Source organism: the organism of the source record quoted next, unplaced genomic scaffold, assembly GCF_019419815.1.
Source record: "Pyrus x bretschneideri cultivar Hongxiangsu unplaced genomic scaffold, Pyrus_bretschneideri_v1 Contig52, whole genome shotgun sequence".
Taxonomy (NCBI): Eukaryota; Viridiplantae; Streptophyta; class Magnoliopsida; order Rosales; family Rosaceae; genus Pyrus; species Pyrus x bretschneideri.
The window spans coordinates 504,023-524,992 of NW_025999790.1; the positions used below are offsets into that span (position 1 = coordinate 504,023).

The 20,970-nt window shown below is 35.5% G+C and overlaps 2 protein-coding genes across 2 annotated transcripts; both read right to left on the reverse strand.

Annotated features, from left to right (window-relative positions):
• Nucleotides 1-10,836: 10,836 nt before the first annotated feature.
• LOC103954897 (sister chromatid cohesion 1 protein 3-like) lies at nt 10,837-17,104 on the reverse strand. Its single transcript, XM_009366754.2, is given in 15 exon segments — nt 10,837-11,048; nt 11,427-11,539; nt 12,247-12,382; nt 12,503-12,575; nt 12,733-12,772; nt 13,984-14,579; nt 14,675-14,811; nt 14,891-14,981; nt 15,081-15,518; nt 15,521-15,573; nt 15,666-15,715; nt 15,835-15,884; nt 15,987-16,033; nt 16,119-16,380; nt 16,854-17,104. Coding segments are annotated over 14 exon segments (2,196 nt in total). The 5' UTR covers nt 16,978-17,104; the 3' UTR covers nt 10,837-11,048; nt 11,427-11,440.
• A 750-nt stretch (nt 17,105-17,854) lies between these two features.
• Nucleotides 17,855-20,376, reverse strand: LOC103954898 (30S ribosomal protein 2, chloroplastic). The gene is made up of 4 exons (XM_009366755.3): nt 19,940-20,376; nt 19,450-19,548; nt 18,989-19,288; nt 17,855-18,131 (listed from the first exon to the last, which is right to left on the reverse strand). The coding sequence occupies exons 1-4, from the start codon at nt 20,252-20,254 to the stop codon at nt 18,093-18,095; spliced, it is 753 nt and encodes a 250-aa protein (XP_009365030.2). The 5' UTR covers nt 20,255-20,376; the 3' UTR covers nt 17,855-18,092.
• Between the last annotated feature and the right edge of the window lie 594 nt (nt 20,377-20,970).

The window sequence follows — 20,970 nt, forward strand, 5'->3', positions numbered from 1 at the left end:
TGACATCTGTAATTTTGCATTCCTCATTGTACATCTCCTTTTCAGTTAGTAAGGTTTAGTTGAAATATTTGTTTGATTTTAGCGTAGGGGCATGGTCGGACATATTCAATATTTTGTTCTCTTAGACTAGCTCCCTCCCAATTAATCAGCCAGTTGAATATATATTTAGAGATTGTTGAAAACATTGGCATTGTTATGAATGCCCACACAGATTTTTCAATGCCCACAAATGTGATGTAGACTTTGGAAACAAAAGGATCGTATTTTCAAAGTCATGTGATGTAAATTTCAAAATGTAATAATGCTAGTTGCTTTATAAATAAAGCACTCGACTTCAATCAAAACACAGAGAAAGAAAGGAAAGATAAATTACATCAGTATCTATTCCTCCCATTTTTATTAGTCATTCCCTTGTGTTATAGTTATAATGTGATATTTTACATCAGCTTCACTCCTGTCACTAGTAAAGGTTATCTCTATAACTTTTACCTATTTATAATAGAGATAACAAAAGGTCTTAGGTGGCCCATACCTCACCAACAGCTTAGCCGATCAGTGACTATGACATCACGATTCTTTTAAGAACCATCAATGACCTCCACAAGATCATAAACTGGATGGTGGCGATGGGGTTCAGGAAGGAGTGGTCGTACATTAGCTTCCTGAGAATCAGGAAATGAACACTGCAACGCAACGTCTAAATCCAAATTTAAAAAAAAAATAAAAAAAAGGAGTCGTACGAGGTGTGAAGGGTAGGCGACGTGTGAGTGATGGAAAAAAAAAAAAAAAAAAAAAAAAACCAAAACCAGGAGTACGGACACTACAACTTAGTGTTTGAATCCAAATGTAAAAAAATAGAATAAGGAAACAGACATTACGTTACAGTGTCTAAATCCAAATGTAAAAAACAAGAGGCACGCAAGGTGTGAAACGTAGGCTATGTGTGAGGAATGGAAAAACGAACCAGTAAATGGACACTACAACATAACAACTAAATCCATATCCAAAAAACAGAACCAAGAAACAGACACTACGTTGAAGTGTCTACAGCTAAATGTAGAAAACAAGAGTGGCTCGATGTGTGAAGCATAAGTGAGTGATGGAAAAAAAAACGTATCCAGGAAACAGACACTGCAACGTAGTGTCTGAATTCAAATGTAAAAAACAGAACCAGAAAACTGACACTGCGTTGAAGTGTCTGAATCCGGATTGACCTATTTCAAAATATAAAAAATATGAGAAAGGGGGTGTAAGTTGAAGTGGGTGCCAGCTGCATATTTTATAATTTTTTTTATTTTAAATAATTTAAGTATCACAATACATGATTAACTTAATTATAATTAACATAAATATTATTAATATTAATTTTTTTTTATTGATTTTATACAAAATCACCCAGAAGAAAATTACATGTGAATTTCGACATCTCTTCCAGGTTCTGAGAGGACCACTTCTGGTTCAAAGGTAATGAGGTATCTTTGAATCCATTTCAAACACGCGCATACAGTATCACTAATTAATTGAAATTCCTTAATACTTTAAAAATGTTATTTCTTTATATAGTATTACTTTGGAGAGGTTTTACTGTATTACTAATTAACCTAAACATCAAACGCATAATTTAAACAATACAAAAGAAAGATATTTTATTTAAACTTGCAAACTGGTGTTCCCAGTATTTGTCTTTGAATGATCATGAATTCTTCCTTGGGTTCAGTCTGCCTTGCTGCTTGTCAAACTGGTATCCATGCATGCCACCTCCTGCTCAGAGTTAGTGACACCGTCGCAAAGTGAATTCGATACGTTCAACATGATGATACCTTCTTCGATCGATTCAATAGTACTCAAAGTTCTTGCATTAAACAAGGTATTACAACTTTATAAGCGAGAGAGATACGAATTTTGGGGGAAGTTAGAGATAAGTATGGGAGCTCCCGATGATGACGACGACGATTGTGATTTTCCTTCCAGGGAGTCTTTTAAAGAAGGCTTTTTTCCGCTGCTTTTAGACCATCGTGAATCATCAGAGACCTGCGACGATGCAGATGGAAAGAAGCAATTGAGAAAAGCTGAGAGCATGGCCATTCCTATACTGCTGTGTGATCGGTTTGGACTTGACTGAGGCTGCTTAGCAAAGTAGAAATGGATGGGAAATGAATAACAAAAAGTGAGAGAGATGGGATGAGTATATTGTAGAGGTATAAGTTGTTTTGGGTTGTTGATTAGCTAGTATATGCTTGCTCAATATTTATAGCGTGAAAGAAATGTGACTTTCTTTCTTTGTTGACTTGAAGGGCGATAAAAACAATTACCCGGAAATGTGGAAGTTTTTTTGACGACTTCCTCCATTAACTTGCAAAGCAAGGAAAATGTGAAAGTTCTGTAGACTTTGTTGTTAGTAATATTGGGTACTGCGAAGGTGGCTGCTTTGACCAGACAAAGGACTCCATGTAGATTGACAAGAAAGCATGTTGAAACGTGTCAAATTAATATTAAAAATATGCTTTGTTTGTGTATAAACAAAAATGTGATGTTAAAGAGACTATTTTTTTTTTAATTATGTTTTTATACATCAATTGATGTGGTTGTTGACCCTCTTTTATTTTTTAAAGAGAGATTATATTTACACATCCTAAATTATTTCTTCCACATTTTTTTATTTTTTAATATTTTCTACACACCACTAACACTTGATAGAAAAATATTAAAAAATTAAAAGGATATGGGAGAAGTAATTTGGGATGAGAATATAATCTCTCTTTTTAAATTATGTAGTCTTACTTTATTGCCACATTTTGCAAAATACAAAATATAATTTTTAAAAATGGTATACTTACCATTTTTCTAAACGTAATTTAAAGTGCGAGAGAAATCGGTCATGTAACTATTATTTAATTGACATTATTCAAAGCAGAGAAGGAAGAACTGTGTCTGTGTGTTCCCCTGACTCATTTTGTCATGGTTAATAGTCACAGACGACATTTTCATGGTTGTGGACATTATGGGGACCATGCGCGCCATTCCAATTAAAAGCAATATTGAAATGTGAGAGATAAATAGTTGCAGGCCAAGGGATTGAAATGGTGCACTTCCAACAGTTGATGACACAAGATGTTGATAATCAAATTCAACACTTTCAGCTCCGTTCAACCTGTTAGTCTGTTAATATCTAAGTGCCACTTGGTTACACGAGATCGAGAAAGTTAAAATATTAGGAACCAGCAAGTATCAATAGCTTCGACTTGGAGAGCAAGAAGACAGGGACCGTTTAATAAAGTCATATTTATGGGTCTATTCGTCCATGTCATTTTGTGAATAGTTTCAAATGGTGTGGTTCCTACCATCCTCATGATTTTCTTCTTTTCCATAAGTAGTTTTTTGATATAATTGTTACTTAAATTATAATACATGAATTCGATTTTTTTATTAATATACTTTAAAAATAAGACATATCAATTACATCGCTTATCTTTAATATAATATGTGCATTGATATATCATGTTGATTGTATATCTTTCGGATACATATATAAAAAATTTTGCTTTACCACAACGTAATCTTTGAAGAATAAATAGTTCTTTTGAAATTTCCAAAGTAAATAAATAACCTAAATTCGAGGGGCAATACTCAAAAAGGACGCCCTTAAATGTAAATGTACCTTTTGTAGATGCAAATATGAAAACCCTAACCTGTTTGGTTGCTAGGAAAGTTCAATTGTGAGAAAAGTAAACTGAAAAAATCTGATTTTGTATTAATAAATCATGATTACAATGAATCGTATACTATAACTAAAGAGAAATAGTCTTCTCTTTTAACAAATATAAAAAAGTAAATATTATAATTCCCTATTTTTTCACTTACTTAAAAGGAAGATTGAACGTACTGAATGAGAAATATTATCGATCTCGAAATTAACCCATATGAGCCAAAACTTTCATATTACTTTGCAGGAGATTTACAAGCGAGACAAATACGAATTTTGGGGGAAGTAAGAGACTAATACGGGAGCTCCTGATGACGATGATTTTGACTTGCTTTTCTTGGAATCCTTTGAAGAAGGCACTTTTGCACTTGCAGAGCTAGCTGCCACTTCATCGGAGACCTGTGACGATGGCATGAAGCAATTGAGAAAAGTTGAGAAAACCGCCATTGTATCTTCGCTTCGAACCTCTTGTATTTCTTTTTTCGATCAAAATAACTCTTAGAAAGAGCAAGGTGATGTAACTGTTTGTGGTTTCTTGCTTTAGTCTTCAATTAGCTGAGGAAACTGAGAGATGTATATATAGATAATGAGAGTAGTTCAATAATTGGTAAGTGCGTTGTGGTTATGTCCTTGATTCATTTATAGATCGAAATGGGAAAATACATGTAGATTAACTTGCAGGGCAAGGAAGATGGCTCTGTCCCCTTCACTGAAATCACCACCTCACGCGGCTGCTTTGACTGGCGATTAAACATGGGAAGAAAGTACGTTGAAATTTCCTGCCAACTAAGTTAACAATTAACAAAAGGTATAGCTGAGAGGCATCTGTCTGATATGATCTATTTTTTTATTAAAAATATATATATATTTACAGAAGCAATGTGCAAATTTTCCACTGACACCTACTAAAAAGGATTAGTAGGACCTACTTACCGTTATCTGCTAAACATGGTAAGGCTAGACTAACCGTTGGTTCTCTCTCTCTGTGTCTGGTCAATTGACCGTTTGGCTTTAATTTGAATTCAAGGTTGAGTTGTTTTATGGTCTTTTAAGAAGTCAGTTAATTAAAAGAAATTACCTGTGAATTTCGGAAGTCACTCTCAGAGTCTCAGCAGATATGGTGATGTCATTTTCTGGGTTCTGAGAGGACCACATGTGGTCCAAAGGTAATGATGTGTCTTTGAATCTAATTTCAAACACGCGCATACATTCCTGGCGTTCTGATGATGCAATTGTAAATTTCTCAAAAGAGGCTTGCAGTTGCAGACCAATGCACTTAATAAATTTATAAACACCAGAGACTCGTTCAAACACCATTTTAGTCTCTTATGCACGCACCCCTCTTTATTTATGCTCATGAATAAAAAAAAAAAAATCAAACAAAAACAATAAACCAAATTAAACAGAATTGCATAAGAAAAAAAAATAATCTGTGTTTATTATTTTTCTCTTTTAACGATACCGTTATTTTTCATTTATCTCGTATTATCTCTAACCATGAAGAATTAAAATTACACTAAAACATGAAATACTTACCAAATTCACGATGCTAATACGTAATGCCCACTTGGGTAAGGTTTACCTCTATAAGGCCAGGGTTGTGCATGCGTATCATCACAAACAACCAAGGAAGGAAGTGTACAAATATGGGAGAATCGAGGTCAAATAAGATGCCTATACGGATGGATATTGCTTGAATGGCAATGTACGCAGCATCATCTGACTAGACAACTATCAAAATCAGAAATGTTCATTCGCTTTATCATCATTTAAACACTATGAAAAAATTCATTTGGTTTGAAATATATGAATCGAACAAATTGAAAGTTCATCTTGCATTACTTTTACCATAACCATCAATTTGTTCAATATATGTATGAATGACTAAACAGTTTACAAATTTAATGAGTTTTTCTAGAGATAATTTTTAAATGATAATAAAGAGTATAAATAATTCTTTTTTATTATGACATTTATACCATGAAATAAACTCACGTTTGTCATTGAAAAATAAATAAAAGTAATGTGCTCTACTTGCATTACTTCCTTAGGAATTTATTGAGCTTTGGTATGTACCAAAAAACTCTATTAAAAACAATCCATGAGGAATAATTGAACTTCAAGTTCTCTTATTATTTCTTAAGGAAACTGAAATATCACACTAATTAACATAAACATCAAACCCGGAATTACAAAAAGAAAGATATTTAAACATGAAATCATGAAACTACTCCCAAGTACAGGATAGCTAGATAGATTCAACATTTAAGCAAGCCATAACACTTATTCCAATGCTGTTTTTCCCACTTGTTTTTTAATTATCATAAATTCCTTCCTTGACTTCAGTCTGCCACACGCTGCTTAGCGAACTGGCATCCAGGGCAGTTCCCCCTCAGAGTCACTGATGCCGTCGCGAAGTGAACTCGATATATTCAGTTCATTGATCATGATGATATGATCATGAAAGTAGGTATACCGTATACGCATGAGACCAGAATATACCCTTCTTTGATCAGATTCATTATTACCTAGTCAAAGTTAAGAAAAAAGAATTACAACTTTACAAGCGAGAGAGATACGAATTTTGGGGGAAGTAAGAGACGAGTATGGGAGCTCCGGATGATGATAACGATGATAGTGACTTTCTTTTGTTGGAGTCTTTTACGCTGCTATTAGACCCTCTTGCATCATCAGAGACCTGCGACGATGCAGACGGTAAGAAGCAACTGAGAAAAGCTGAGAACATGGCCATTTGGTCGGTTTGGACTTGGCTTAGCAAAGTAGAAATGGATGGGAAATGAATAACAAAAAGCAAGAGAGATACGAGTTGTTTTTTGGTCGTTGATTAGCTAGTATATTTTCTCAATATTTATAGTGGGATATATAGAAATTTAACGATTTGCTTTGTTAACTTGCCGGGCAAGGATAATGTTGAAGTTCCAACGACTTTCTCCATTAACTTGAAAAGCAAGCAAAATTTGAAAGTCACCGTCAACTTTGTTGTTCGAAGGTACTACTACGCGCGGCTGCTTGGAGACTCTGACCAGACAAATACTCCATATAGACCGAGCATCTTGAACGTTTCAAATCAATATAGTAAAATTAGAGTAGGGATGTTCACGTACTCTTTGCTACTTCTTACACACTTCTTGTTAATTTTTGTGACTTGATCTTTTTTAATTCATTCGATCCGACGGTTAAAAATTGAGAAAGGTGTGAGAGAAGTAAAAAATGATGTGTGAATAGCAAACCCCTAAAACTATACTTGGGATGCTCTATCGGAAAATGACCAAGCTCTTTAATCAGATGGATTCTCAGTCCAAGATTTGGACTATATCCTCCTTTAATTTTTTTTTTTTTTTTTTTTGGGGTAAAAAGTTGTATTTTTTTTATTACCAACCAATATATACATACAAGCAAACTAAAGGTACAAAGTAAACCTATAAACAAACAAAAAAAATTGGGCAAATACAAAACAAAACACAGAATGAGCCAACCAACAGTTAGGCCGAAAACCAACGAACACAGATTCTAGAATCTTCTACTGCAATCTCCGCTACCATAGTTCCACACTATCCATCCAATTCCTCTTCCAAAGCCGAGCATCGCCTCATCAATCGCAACATCCAACCCCAATCTGCTCCCCGAGCACAACCATAAAATAAGGATAGCTAGCAACTAAACAAGAGAAGCCAACTACCAAGATAAACTTTGGAAACGCACGAGTGACACTGCTGGTAAATGCAAACAACACAGAGAATGTGGTGGTGATGGAAACACTAAAACTCTACATATGATCTCAACAGGATGCATGGCTAAAAATCGGAATATGGATAAGCCAAGAGGAGGGATACCAACAAGGACAAAGGAACAGAACAAATCAGTAAAGAAATTAGGGGGAAACTAGTAGAAGTAAGGGAAAAAAAAAAGAGGAAGAAAGAAAGGGGGAAATGACGACCTACCCTGGCCGAAGCTAGGGTAGGTGCCACCGGATTTGTTCAAGATTGAAAGCCTCACACAAAAAAGTGAGAAAAGCTCTCAAACACGAAGCGAAAGACTCTCACTTGTAGAGAACTTAAAGATTCTAGTTGTGTGCTATAGTCTATAGCCATGTCCTACAGACATGATTCAAAGTAGGAGAGAACTCAGTCATGTCCTATAGCCATTTCCTTATTTTTCTCCCATTTTGCATTTTATGTTGTTTTAAATTGTGAACTTGTTGTACATGTGTCATCCTACATTACAATACTCCTCACTATGATTATATAGCATATATATGCTTAATGTGTTTTTAAATTTCGGACTTGTTGGATACTCTTTTTGCATTTTATCATTCTTTTATTATCTTATCTATGGATTTCATACAAGTATAATTTTTTGTAAGTGTCAATATGCACTTATTTACAAGATATACAATAAATTTACCTAAATTCGTTTAGGCCCTGCCTAGCCGCGTAGGCGCTAGGCGCTAGCCCACTACCCAACTAACGCCTAGCGTTTTTTTTGAACCTTGATTATTTAAGGGAATTGTTATTGGCACTCCAAAATTCTTATTCTACACTTCAAACTTTCTATATTTGGAAAGAAAAATGTACTTGTGAGGAGTGTAGAATGAGATTTTTGGAGTGCCAATAACATTTCCCTTATTTAATTGACATTTTTGTAGCCACTTAGTTCTACAGTCTAGTGGTATTTCTCCACTTGAAAGTAAGAGGTCTTAGGTTCAAATCTCGTGGATGGCAAATTCAATACCAAATTAGGCTGCCCATTGTGTGACTTAGCTGAACTTCCCTTCCTTTTAATGTAAAAATATCAATGTACTAAAAAAAAAAAAAATTTGACATCTTTATAAGCCAAAAGCCTAAATTTTTTTTTTTTAAACCTTAGGCCAATAAGAGCACTTTAACCTTTTGGGCAAAGAGAATCATTAATCTTCCAACAAGAAAAAAAAAACAATTATTATTACTATTTACCTATAAGGTGAAATTGCCAAGACAATCACTATTCTTACCCATAACGTGAAATTGGCAAAACAATTACTATTCACAATGGATATAAAAAAACCAATTACTATTCACAAAGATGTCAAAATAATTTTTTTTTTTTATTATTAAGTTTTGATGTGGGCAGTGAACAGGAATATGGTTGGGATTTTTTCTAAAAAAATGAATTTTCTAATTTTTTATTTTGAAGCGTCGTAACCATTGAAATAATGGGAGTCTTTACCTTCGAGCTGATTACGGGCAGGATCATCATGGTCTCAGACCTTGGGCCTGTGGGTTTCACCTTCTGTCCGGACTTCGACTGTAGCCGACAACATATAGTAATAAAGAAATTTTATAATTTTTCTAATAATTAAAAATAAATAACGATTTTTTTTATTTTTACCGTCCGACAATGCATAGTAATAAAGTAAATGATCCACTATTATGAGATCTTGTTATCTGCACGCCGATTTACACTCCTTCCGCTTATTTCCATAATTGCTTAAAACAACGAGATTCATTATTATTATCATTGTTTGAACAATCATGTTTACTCATGTTTGAATTTTTGTGAAAGAAAAAAAACACATGTTTATGCAGAAACATTTTATCAAAAAGTGATGCTAGAAAGACTATCTATCATATTTTGTAGACCACGTGATGTAGTGTTTGATGATTGAATTCCTTCTTTAATTATTGAATTCTTTCCTTAATAATTTAAAGAATGAATTCAACCATCAACCAGCACATCATGTAGTCTAAAATATGGTCTCCCTAAAATCATTTTTTATCAAAACTGCAACCCAAGGAGTTGGTGTTGTAAAAAGCCATCAAAAGTTTGCAACCCCCAATTTGAATTTAAACTCTCATAGATGTATTACATGTTGTGGTAATTGTGGATATATGGAGAATAAGATTAAACAGAACTTTGAGTTATGATTTGAGTCGTTTTATTAAAGTGTTACTCACATGAGTTTGTTAAACGGTTATTGGCAAATCACTTTCAGGATACAACAAAATTTAGAATCTTAGCAAAATTCAAAATATTCTTACAAAATAACTAGAAAGAAATTGTACAAGTGTAATGGAAGAAGAGAGTAGGAAACTATTTTGTTAGAGCAGTTCCTGATACAAACTAAAACCTCTTCTTTGTCCTTTGGAACTGTTCCTGATACAAACTATTTGGTTTTGGAATACTTATTCATGTGTGTGTTGACTAGGCTAGTGGTAAAAGAACTCGTTGCATGATTCCCCTACCAAAGACTGCATTGAGAATTTAGCTAGATGATCCTCCAATTTATGGAACGTAAACAAGATATTGAATTGTACTTGTCACTGATGTCCCTTGTTCAATGTCAGATTGTGTGGAGCTGAACCTGTAACTTACAAAAAGCTACTAGCTATAGCTGATGTTGCACTTTTGGAAGCATACGTTGGAGACAGACGAACATGGAGGAATGCACATCACCCATGGAGAGTAGACTCGAGGTTTAAGCTGACCGGAGTTCCAACACTGGTCCGCAGGGAAAATGATGCAATCAAGGGTCGGCTTGAAGACCACAAAGCGCATGTTGAAAACAAAATCAATGCCCTTCTTGCTGGAAATTAAGTTTGTATCATTTGAACATCTAAGATGGTTGAATTTCTTGGATGGTTTATGACTTGTTAGACTTCTGGCCGTACTTGTGTTCTGCATACTTCAATAGTTAATAAGAAATAATGTCATGATTTCGCAGCTAATTGTTCTTGTTTCCTCTGAACTTGCTTGTGATTACCATCTACCTGAATATCCGTGTGCCAGAATTTGAGTTTCAAGTTAAAGAGCTACAATATGTAAATTATTAAGAAACGGTAATTGTGAAAGTACTCAAATCAGTTTCAATTTGAATTCATGTCTGAGTGTATGGAAGAAACAAGTTCTGTGTTAGGAGGTATCATGATCACTTCCACCAGCCAGTTGTATATTACAGTCTCAAGATCGAGTAGTCGACAGGCCGCAGACTGGTCGCCAATCTCCACCCGACCAATTACGTAGAAGCAACCAATCACCCATTGCGTAGAGGCTTATACGGTAAAGTCAATTTTCAGGATTCGGTTGATACCAAACAGGCCCGAAGCTAACCATGAAAATGATGAAAGCATGAACCATTTGAAAATAAGGCCTGAATTATTGCAATTTATAGATAGTTAACTTAAGGCTCAAGCTATGAGCAGAGTAACTTAATTTACATCACAACCTCCTCTGCTAGTTATACACATGTGGACTCTCCTAACACTTCTCTGAGGTCAAAAATTATAAACTCCACTGCAACTTCTGTACAAACTCAACTGCATTCCCTCCATGTCCTTTCACCCAATGCCTGAAATTCACAGAAAATAAAAATCCACACAGTAAGAGCATGCCCGAGAGAACACATAAAAGTTAATCTGAACTGAAAAAGCAAAAAGAAAGACGACCCATGAGAATATGAACTACTCTAAAATCACAAATGTTTTACCCAGATTCTGAAAAACAGTATAATCCCGTGTTTTGGATTTTCTCCCAAGCATTTTTCAATGCTCATTTACCTCAAGTAGTGTAGCTACCTTTGTGGTTAAAACACCGCGATTAGACAAACTTGCTACTCATGCCAAGTCTTACAGAGTGGCTAAATATCAGAAAGCCCAAATACTGAAACATATCAAAGTGTATATGATTCCAGGAAAAATATTGCAACGATAAACATGCTCTAAATTACCTCATATCCTCTTTTTAAATTTGAGCTTTTGATAGGGTTTGGTTCAATGTCAAAATAATGTCACCATAAGGTACTTCTTGTTTTACATCAACAAGACCATAAGTCTTCAAAACCTGAAAGTGACAATGAACAATCATATTAGTAGTTAATACCAATACATGCTCAATTCGTACTTCTACAGGCAGTATAAGTTTCCTTGACCCGGGAAAAAAAAGGTAGCATATTTTTAACTTGTTCGTAGAGTATAAGAAAACAGATAACAAAAACCAATTTAACATACAAATAATTTGAGTCCAAAACATTTGACTTGATGTAAAATCAACTTGAGAAACTTCTGCTGCTAAGAGACAGATTTTTCTGGCTATTATTTGTGGAGTGACATTTGCGGGAACAGATATCAGACATAAATGATATGTAACGAAAAACTCAAAGGTGAAATGATATTGAACAAAGAAATAAAACTTGGATAACTGAATCAATTTCCAATAACTAGGTTATTATGAACATCAACTCCCAAGTTGTGCATTGAAAACTATGCAAACATTTTGCTCCCTTGTACTGAATCAATTTCCAATAACTAGGTTATTATGAACATCAACTCCCAAGTTGTGCATTGAAAACTATGCAAACATTTTGCTCCCTTGTTCCTACTACTAAAATGCTCTTAAAATGATAAAATCTGTGATGTGCCATAAGATCCATGCCACATCAAATACTTGGAGAACTTCTAAATTTGCTAAGGTGAATTCCAATTAGTATCCAATAAAAAAAACTTGCATTCAAACGAGAGAACCTAACTGATATGGCTCAAACGAATTACCAGTGTTTCATAGAACATTCGGGCACATAGCTTTCTAGTTTTTCCTTCTAAAATTTTGTTCAAGCTGAGATCTCCGGTGACATCTTCCGAAGTTGAGGAGATAGAAGATTCCCTCTTCAAAAATTGAGCCACAGCCCTGCATACCAAATGGGGAGAATAATAAGAAAAATAAATATAATGAGCCACCGAGTACATAAATCAGTGACTAACTAAATCCTGTGTAAATAAAGAACGGAAACAATTGAAAGAGAAGTACCTGGTTCTAACTGACAATGAATCAACTCCTTGTGTCCCTTGAGATCCCGACATTCCTTGTGTCGCTTGAGATCCTGGTACAAGCATAGATATGTCATCCAAACAGTGTACACAAAAGTAAATGAATATGAAGAATGTGTACACTTATTCGTACAGTCAGCCAAGAAAAACACTATGCACAATTTACATGATCTCTCGAATAACAGATTAAATAAAGATTTCTGAGTTTACCAGCTGGTGTATTGCCATCTGCTTCTAGGAAAAAAAGACCCTACAATGAACATTTCAACGAGTTAATATGTTAATTATTAGTAAACTGTTCAGGCGGAAAAAAGTGGAGTTACGCACTAATACATGGAGTTAACTGGTTCATCAAAAGCGGTTTCACAATAAAAAGTATGTCTCTCATAGTATATTCTGAATGATAGATTATGACAATTGTAACATCACATAATGCATGGCAGGTCGAAAGTTGATAATCCTGTATAATGGTAAGAACAGTTCAACTTCTACAATTAGTCCACAAGGAAAAGAAGGTCAAAATGAATGAGGATTAGGAGTTAGGATTATCATAAAATAAGAATAAGATCATATACTTGTGACTCCAAATAAAAGGCTATGGGGAGAACAATGGGGACATGGCCCATCCCACGCCAAAATATAGAGCACATATAGTCTTCAAATAAAAATCTGATCCTCTAAATGAAGTGCATGGTAATAAAAAAAATTAAATACTAGTCTTGCCCTCGTTTTAGTACTTTGCTTATGTGTTGGGTGATATGCATTCATAGTTTTTTATCTCAAATTTTTTTTCTTTTTTTGTAAGAAACAGAAGCTTTTATTAAAACCTTTCGGATTGATTAAGAGGTAATATTCATTAAAGGAGTTGTATCTCATTTTATCTTTCTTTTTTTCAGGTCTGCCAACTAGTACTATGCTTTTACATCAATTCGTCTTTAGCTTGACAAGTAATTAAGAAATTTAGCTCATACATTGATCTTTTTTGTAGCAAAAATCACCTAAAGCTTATGTAAAACCAGTCGACATACAGAAATTTTCAATATTTTTGGTTGATGATTTTTGAATGTATTTCAATATTTCAAGAGAATTCATTAAGCTAATATGAGAGATGCTAATTGTCCTTTTTATCTTCCGTTCCAAATAGATCATCCTCACATTTTACTATATATATGACTGGAATACTTGTCTTGTAGATGCAATAGTTGCCTATAGTTTTTGTAAGATTTATTATTCACGGCTAAGTGAAGCATTTATAGAGCTCGGTATAATGAACTGTGTGCAATACCGTAAGCTGTTTTTACAAGCCTTAGGCTCTCTATTAAGTTGCATCTCACGCAAATATAAGGGGGGAACTTAAGGCTTCCAACCAATGGGCAATAAACGGTCAAACAGGCAAATTGATACCAAAGCCAAACACAATTTACACAAAACACAAATAGGACCAAATACTAAATAACTTACTGCTTCAGTAGAATCGTTGAATTCAGGATTATTTGATAGACCAGTGTTCTCTGGACCTAGCCACCCCTCAAACATTGTCTTTGGTGTTTCATTTACAGACTCGTGAAATCTAGTCGATGCTGTTTGATCCGGTGTCAGCAGTATTTGAGTTCCGGTGCTTGCTTCCAATGGAGGAACTGAAGCTGACATTAAGTTTGGAGACGGAGCAGGAATAAAGTCATATTGAGTGGCAGGAGATTGTGCACCCTCATACTCTGGTAAGTTGTGTCCACCATCATGTTCTTCAACATGTTGAAAACGTTCAATTTGTGGCGGAGATTGTGCACCCTCATACTCTGGTAAGTTATTTCCACCATCATGTTCTTCAGCATGCTGAAAACGTTCAATTGTTGGGGGAGATTCTGCGCCATTAAACTCTGTGGAAACTTCAATGACAGGAAGAGATGGTGGAACACAGCGCTCTGGGGAGAATTCAGTTGTAGAAGGAGGAGGAGGAGGTGTTGCAGGTCCAGAGACTGGAAGAGCTCCCTCAAACAAATGGGACTGTTTGGATATATAGTCTTTGTCGAAAATGTTAAGAAGATCCGAACACAATCCTACAGGCAGACACCAAGATCCTCATTAAAAAAATCTCATTAAAATAGAAGACAAGCAGTGAGAGAAAATACATGAAGAGAAAAGATCGCCTCACCAGTTAATGAAGGCTGAAAAAATATTTGTTCCTTTCTTAGACTGTTGTTCAACTTCCAAACACCCAAAGTAGAGTACGGAATATTCCTCCTTTTACGCTTTAAATCACTAGCATCTTGAATTGTCCTATTCATAAACCTACAAAATTTACAACCAATCTCAGTAATCAATACCAGAAGAAACAATGACCCTACAGTAATAATATGTGCAACCATACTCATTGGATAACACAAGGGTCTCGTCAAAATACTGCTTTCTCTTCCTTGCTCTTGCTCTTGGTTGCTCAACATGTGGTGTTGATTGCATTTCTGCAACAGGAGAGAGAAACATTCAAGGGAAAAAACAAAGTTGTGTCTTATTAATGCATACATATTAAGGACACTATAGACAATGAGAACTCTACTCACGAAAGGAAACATCTTTCCCGTTCATTTCTGGCAAAGAAGCAATAGAAGCTCGTGGTCCTGAACTTGGCAGGGACAATGGAGATGGCCCACCAGAAGGTGTATTCTCCTCTGTAATTGGAGAAAGTACTTTATTCTCATTCATTTCTGTGTTAATAGATTTGTCAGGTTCACTAACATCATTGCCGTTATTGAGAGAAACCGTAGGAACAATTTCTGGAGGAACAGCATCTCGCATAACTTCCATTGGTTGAACATGTTGAGGGGAACCGTCATCTGGAAGATGAGCATCATCTCGCATAACTTCCATTGGTTGAACAAACTGCAGGGAACTATCATCAGGAAGAGCATCTTGCATTACTCCAGTTTCTCTATGGTTACTTGGAACAGAATCTTGGAAGACAAAATCATTTGGAACATCTACTTCTGGAGCTTCTTTATTGGAGGGGTGAAGCGATCACTAGGAACACCCTCACCTGGAGTTGTAGAGTGGATGCTGTAACCATTGAAATATAACCAATAAATTTACAGGTTTGTTGAACAAATATTTGAACCATACATTGAATTTAAGTGCAATAGGAATCATACTCCTCATCCATGGGGGCAACATCTGAACCAAAAACCTCGTTCTGGATATCCTAAAAATAACACATGTTTCATTCAGTAACAATACAAATCGAGTACCTTACCATTCAAACATAAATGTAAAGAAAAGCAGAAACATTAAACTCTATCATTGAAAAGAAAAGATGTCAACCTCGTCAAAAGTTATAGTGACATAACGGTCTGTTGCAATAGGAATTTGATCTGTGACACAAAGTTAAAATATTTTTAAGACTTTCATCGAATGAACATAACAAAGACAAATAATAAAGATGAGAATTCCAAACAGCAATTAACTTCTACAACCTGGTAGTGTGATGTCCTCCTGACTCGCGTGATGATTATCATAAGCCCTGAGGAAACAAGGTCATTTGCATCATACATTCATTTAGAAGCAGAACAGAAAGATGAATGAAAAGGGCTTAATGAGAATATTACCCCTCACCAAACACGCCTCCATCCAAATCCAAAGCATCAAGGTCAAATGTTTCCGGCAAAGTGATGGACTGAACTGGAGCTTGCATTGCATTCTCTGGCAAATTCAAGTCTATGGAAGCAAAGGTCTTTCTTAGGGTAGTCAAAACAACATTACAGTCCTGGTAAAGATAGTCGACCTGCTTGGAGTATATCCGAACAACGCCAAATAAAAGGTGTCCTGACATTCTCAGTGCAATAGGAACATCCGGAAACATGATGCGATCTGACAAACACATTTGTACAAACATCGTAAAGCCAATTGATTTTTCCCATATTTGAGTTTTTTTTTTATGAGAAATCGCACATAAATATATCCTCAAATTCAAACTTATACCAAATAACATTGAGCAATTCAGCCCACAATAAACCCACAACATTCGCAACAAGGGATTAAAAGTTAAAAAAAAAAAAAAAAAAAAAAAGGGTAAAATAATGAAGTGATTTGAACCCAAACAAATTTTAATTTTTCTTTTATTACAAAGAATATTACTACACACTATAAATTTTATCAAAATTAAAGAAAAGAACAAAACTTTATCGGAAAAAGGCGATGATTTTGCAACAAAGTTTCGAAATTTAACACAAATTTGATCAGAAAGCACCAGCAGCACTGGATTCAGAATTTGAGACACCCAGATTAAGAAGAAAAAAACTCAAATTTAGGCAATCAAACAAAGGGAAAGGGGTTTTACTGACCAACGGTGGAGGGGATGTCGGTGGAGGTGTAGTGGGACTTCTTCAGCCGGCTCTGGAGGTGGGCCGCGCACCAGACGGTTCCCAGTGGGCCCTTCCGAGCCAAGAACGTCTGTGAATAAAACATCCTTCCGCCTTCCTCCGCACTTCTTCTTCAATGCCGAAACTGATATATAATTATAAAGAAATACAGCTGTTTGATTGTGTTTGTGTGTGTATTTATATGAATTCTTAGAGAGAGTGGAGCAGGAAAATGGAGGGTTTTAGGGTTACTTGGAGATTGAATGCGAAGACGGGGCGCGGGAAACGAAAAGTGGCGCCTATTTGGAGCGCGAATAGCCCTTGAGGTTTACAAGAATTACGACTCTTGCCATTCACGTCCTACTGTTAATTTGGCGCGGGACGGGGTTAGTCGTAAATTTATTCGCGAAAACCTGCTTTGGAATTTTTATTATTGCCTAATTTTAATTAGAGAGCGGTTTTGCAAATCTTTTTTCATCTTTTGCACATTCCTCTTAATTTCGATCCAAAAAGAAAATTGTGCACAAGCTATTTTTCTTTTAATGAAGCTATCGAAACGCCTCAACTTAGTTAGAAGTCTTAAAACTGAAATTTGATATTCCCCAAGGTCATGCCACACCTCTTGAGTATTGTTCGTGTCTATTGTTTTCTTTGAAACGTATTAATTATCTAATTGTAAAAATATCGGAAAAAACTTCGGATCAGTCTTTTCAAATTTTACGTAGTATAATTAATGCATAAACAGATGTGATAATGACCATTGTACATCAAATGTCACAAATTCTAGCATGCACTCAAAATTACAAAGCATTCCATGTCCTACTAAGGAACATGGGTCAAAAGAAAAGCCATTCGTTTTGATCTTAATATTGACTGTTAAACAAGTTAAATCCAACCAAATCCAAAACGACGCTTGAGCAAGATTACTTTAACTCAACGGATGCTCAATCTAGTTCAAGTTAGAGGCAGTTTCAACCAAGATAAGCCACAATAAAATCAGGACGCACTAATTATGCCATATCATACATTGATAACTTTCAATCCAATCAGCTTCTACCAGGAATGACCAGAAAACCTCAAGGTCGTGACAATGTCATTAAGATTGAAACCATAAGAAACTACAAAAATGACTTCGATTTTTGGTTTCACTCATAATCATATGGGCCTACCCTAGTTTCTGATACAATAGATACAAGTGCAAACTCCCTTCTGCCAGCTCTACTATGCCTTGTTCACACGAATTCTTTGCCCTTCGAACAACTGTAATGAACAATAAGTAATACAAATAAATGGTATAACGTGATGAAAGGGGATAGCAACTGATTCAATTTGCTAAGGAAATCAAACAGTTTCGATTATTTGCAATAAGGGAAGAATCACTTCCAACAAATTCATGACGAAAGCATAATCCATCAAGATAAAAGAACAATATATTATCAGTACCAACTCAAACACTTTTCGACAGCATACATTATTAGTAGTGGTAGTAGTAGTAACACATGACCATGAGCAGGATTAGAAACCAAAAGGAAGCATACAGCTCGGAGGATGACATAGGGTGTTCTGATTAGGGATAAGATATTATACAAGACTTGCAGGAAATTATGCAGACTAAAAGGCAACTAGGGACGAGATACCATGCAGATTAAAAAGTTTTGGAGAATTATACAAGACTTGCAGTAATTTGGCTCATCGTTGGTGATTAAAAAGTTCACTGAACAAAGGAATTAAGTCAGATTAAAAGTTTGGAGAATTATACAAGACTTGCAGTAATTTGGCTCATCGTTGGTGATTAAAAAGTTCACTGAACAAAGGAATTAAGTCAGATTGACAGGGGTGATTCTAGATGCATAAGCAATTAAGCATTAGATATATGTAGTGTAGCCATGATTTGTAATACATTTTCGATTATGGTGCATGTCGCCCTGTCATATGTTCTATAATAAAAGTGTATGAAAACTGCCATAAGAACATATAAGAATATAAACAAACAGGCTCAAGTGTATCAAAAACTCAACAGAACATCCATAAATATGTGCAAGTGAATATATGTATGCATGTTGTATGGTTAGATTCCAAGCTTCCTCTAAAACATGGTACACCAGCTAGAAACTTACAGTATTGTTGAAAGATGAGATTGCAGCTTCTACATCCTCCTCCGAGGAAAAAGAAACAAACCCAAATCCGCTAGATTTTGAGGTCCCTGGAACCCGAGAAACTTTTGCACTAAGAACTTTTCCCCTGTCAAAGAAAAGGGTTTTGAGTGTATCCGTGGTTACTTCCTTTGCAAGATTTCCAACATAAACTTTGTGGGGGCTGTCAATGAATTGAGACTCTTCTGCCTGAACAAGTGATGTGTCCGCTTGTAGCAGGGGTTTTTCAGTTATGTTTACTTTGACTTCACGTCCTCCGATCTCCTGTATAACAACAAGATGGAGTTAATTGATTTCCATCAATTAATAAGGTCTTACTACGGAAACTGAAAAAAGTGCCAACAGAGTGCAGAAAACATTTCAGTAGATGCATTTTTTAACAGTGTTTTAATCAAAATAAACTTATGAACCTTGGTAACACTTACAGTTCCATTCAGTTTCTCAACCACGGCATCATCTTCAACAGTCATCATCGTAGCAAATGCAAATCGGCGACTTCTTCCAGAGTACTTATCATACATCACCTACGCCCAAAAGGAAGGAAAGATAGCCATCTCTTTTCTTTGTTATAGTAAAGTCAACTCATACAAAAAAAAGCGTTCTTCAATACAATTCTCCACACACATCCCCATGGAATTATTTATTGACGTAAACCAAATTTCGTAAAATATAACTAAAGATTTGCGACAAGCAAAACCAAATTCATAAACACAAATTCCCTTTGCACCAATTAAACCAAATTAACAAAACTAAACACATTCTCAAGGTAACAAACACAAAAGTAGTGCCTACCAAATATCAAATACTAATCACACTGAGCTCTGAAATCTTCAATAACCCAACAAATTAAAACAGCACAAAAGGGCATGAAAATACAAAAGGGAGACAGAAGGAACATGGAAATTTTTGAAATACCTCAGCCTTTTCGACAGCACCATGTTCCTCAACAATTTTGGTAAGCTCAGCATTATCCAGAGTCCTGGGAATGTTACCAATGTAGACTCTCCTGGCAGCCTTCGAAGCCGGGTCCGCCGCGACTTCTTGGGCGACAGCGAAGAGCCTCTGTGAGTGCCTGGGGGTCAGAGTCAGATAGGAGGAAGTGAGTTTGTGAAAGCCCTGAAATTGGGTTGGTTTGAGGATTTGGAGGGGCAGTTTAGGTGAGGTTTCGATGGGTTTTGTGGGGTGGTGAAGGATATTGGGTGGTGAGAATATGGATGAGATTGTGGCCATCTTCGGGTTAATGGGGTTTTAAGCGAGAAGAGTGGGAGAAAGGGTGGGAAAGTTGCTGAGGAGGAAGGCTTCAATTTCATTGTCTCATTATCTTGCTGGGATTTTAGTCTTCTTCAGAGGTATCTCACCCGCGGGTAAGATGAGATATGAATGGAACCTCTTTCTTCATTTCATTTTTTCTTGGGCACTCTTTTCCCATTTTCTTGCTAGCAAAGGTCAAGTGTGTGAGAGAAATATTACTTTATAAGAATAATGATTTGTTTTTAATGATTTTAAATTAAGCAAAACTAATGAAAATGGCTTGAAAACTTTGAGTTTTAATGATAAGGACAAAATAATGGGTAAAATGAATAGTACCATGTTTGACATTTTAGCGTAAAAATATGATTTTTTGTTAAATTGAACGGTATCGCAGGCTTTTCGTTAAAATTTCCTTTAAATTAAGGAGAGGAGAGTCAGAGGTGGGAGGAAAAATACGAGATCACCTGGCTGTGATGGAGAGAGAAAAAAATAGCAAAATCATTTTACGTGTAATTTACTATATTGTCTATAATGTTTCTTTTTCGCACATTTTTAGTTGATAAAGAGAATTATATTAATAGTAGAGATAGTAGGGTTAATATTAACCCAAAAAATGCTAGGGTGTTTTCTTAAGACAAAAACAATATTACTATAAATAGACAAGAAGAGGAAGAACCTTTGCTGGAATCTTGAAG

Coding starts and splice junctions, on each gene's coding strand:
- LOC103954898 (XM_009366755.3), bottom strand. CDS start 20,254: ATGGCCACAATCTCATCCATATTCTCACCACCCAATATCCTTCACCAC. Junction 19,549..19,939: donor GTGCTGTCGAAAAGGCTGAG/GTATTTCAAAAA, acceptor TTTTGGGCGTAG/GTGATGTATGATAAGTACTC. Junction 19,289..19,449: donor TTGAGAAACTGAATGGAACT/GTAAGTGTTACC, acceptor GTTGTTATACAG/GAGATCGGAGGACGTGAAGT.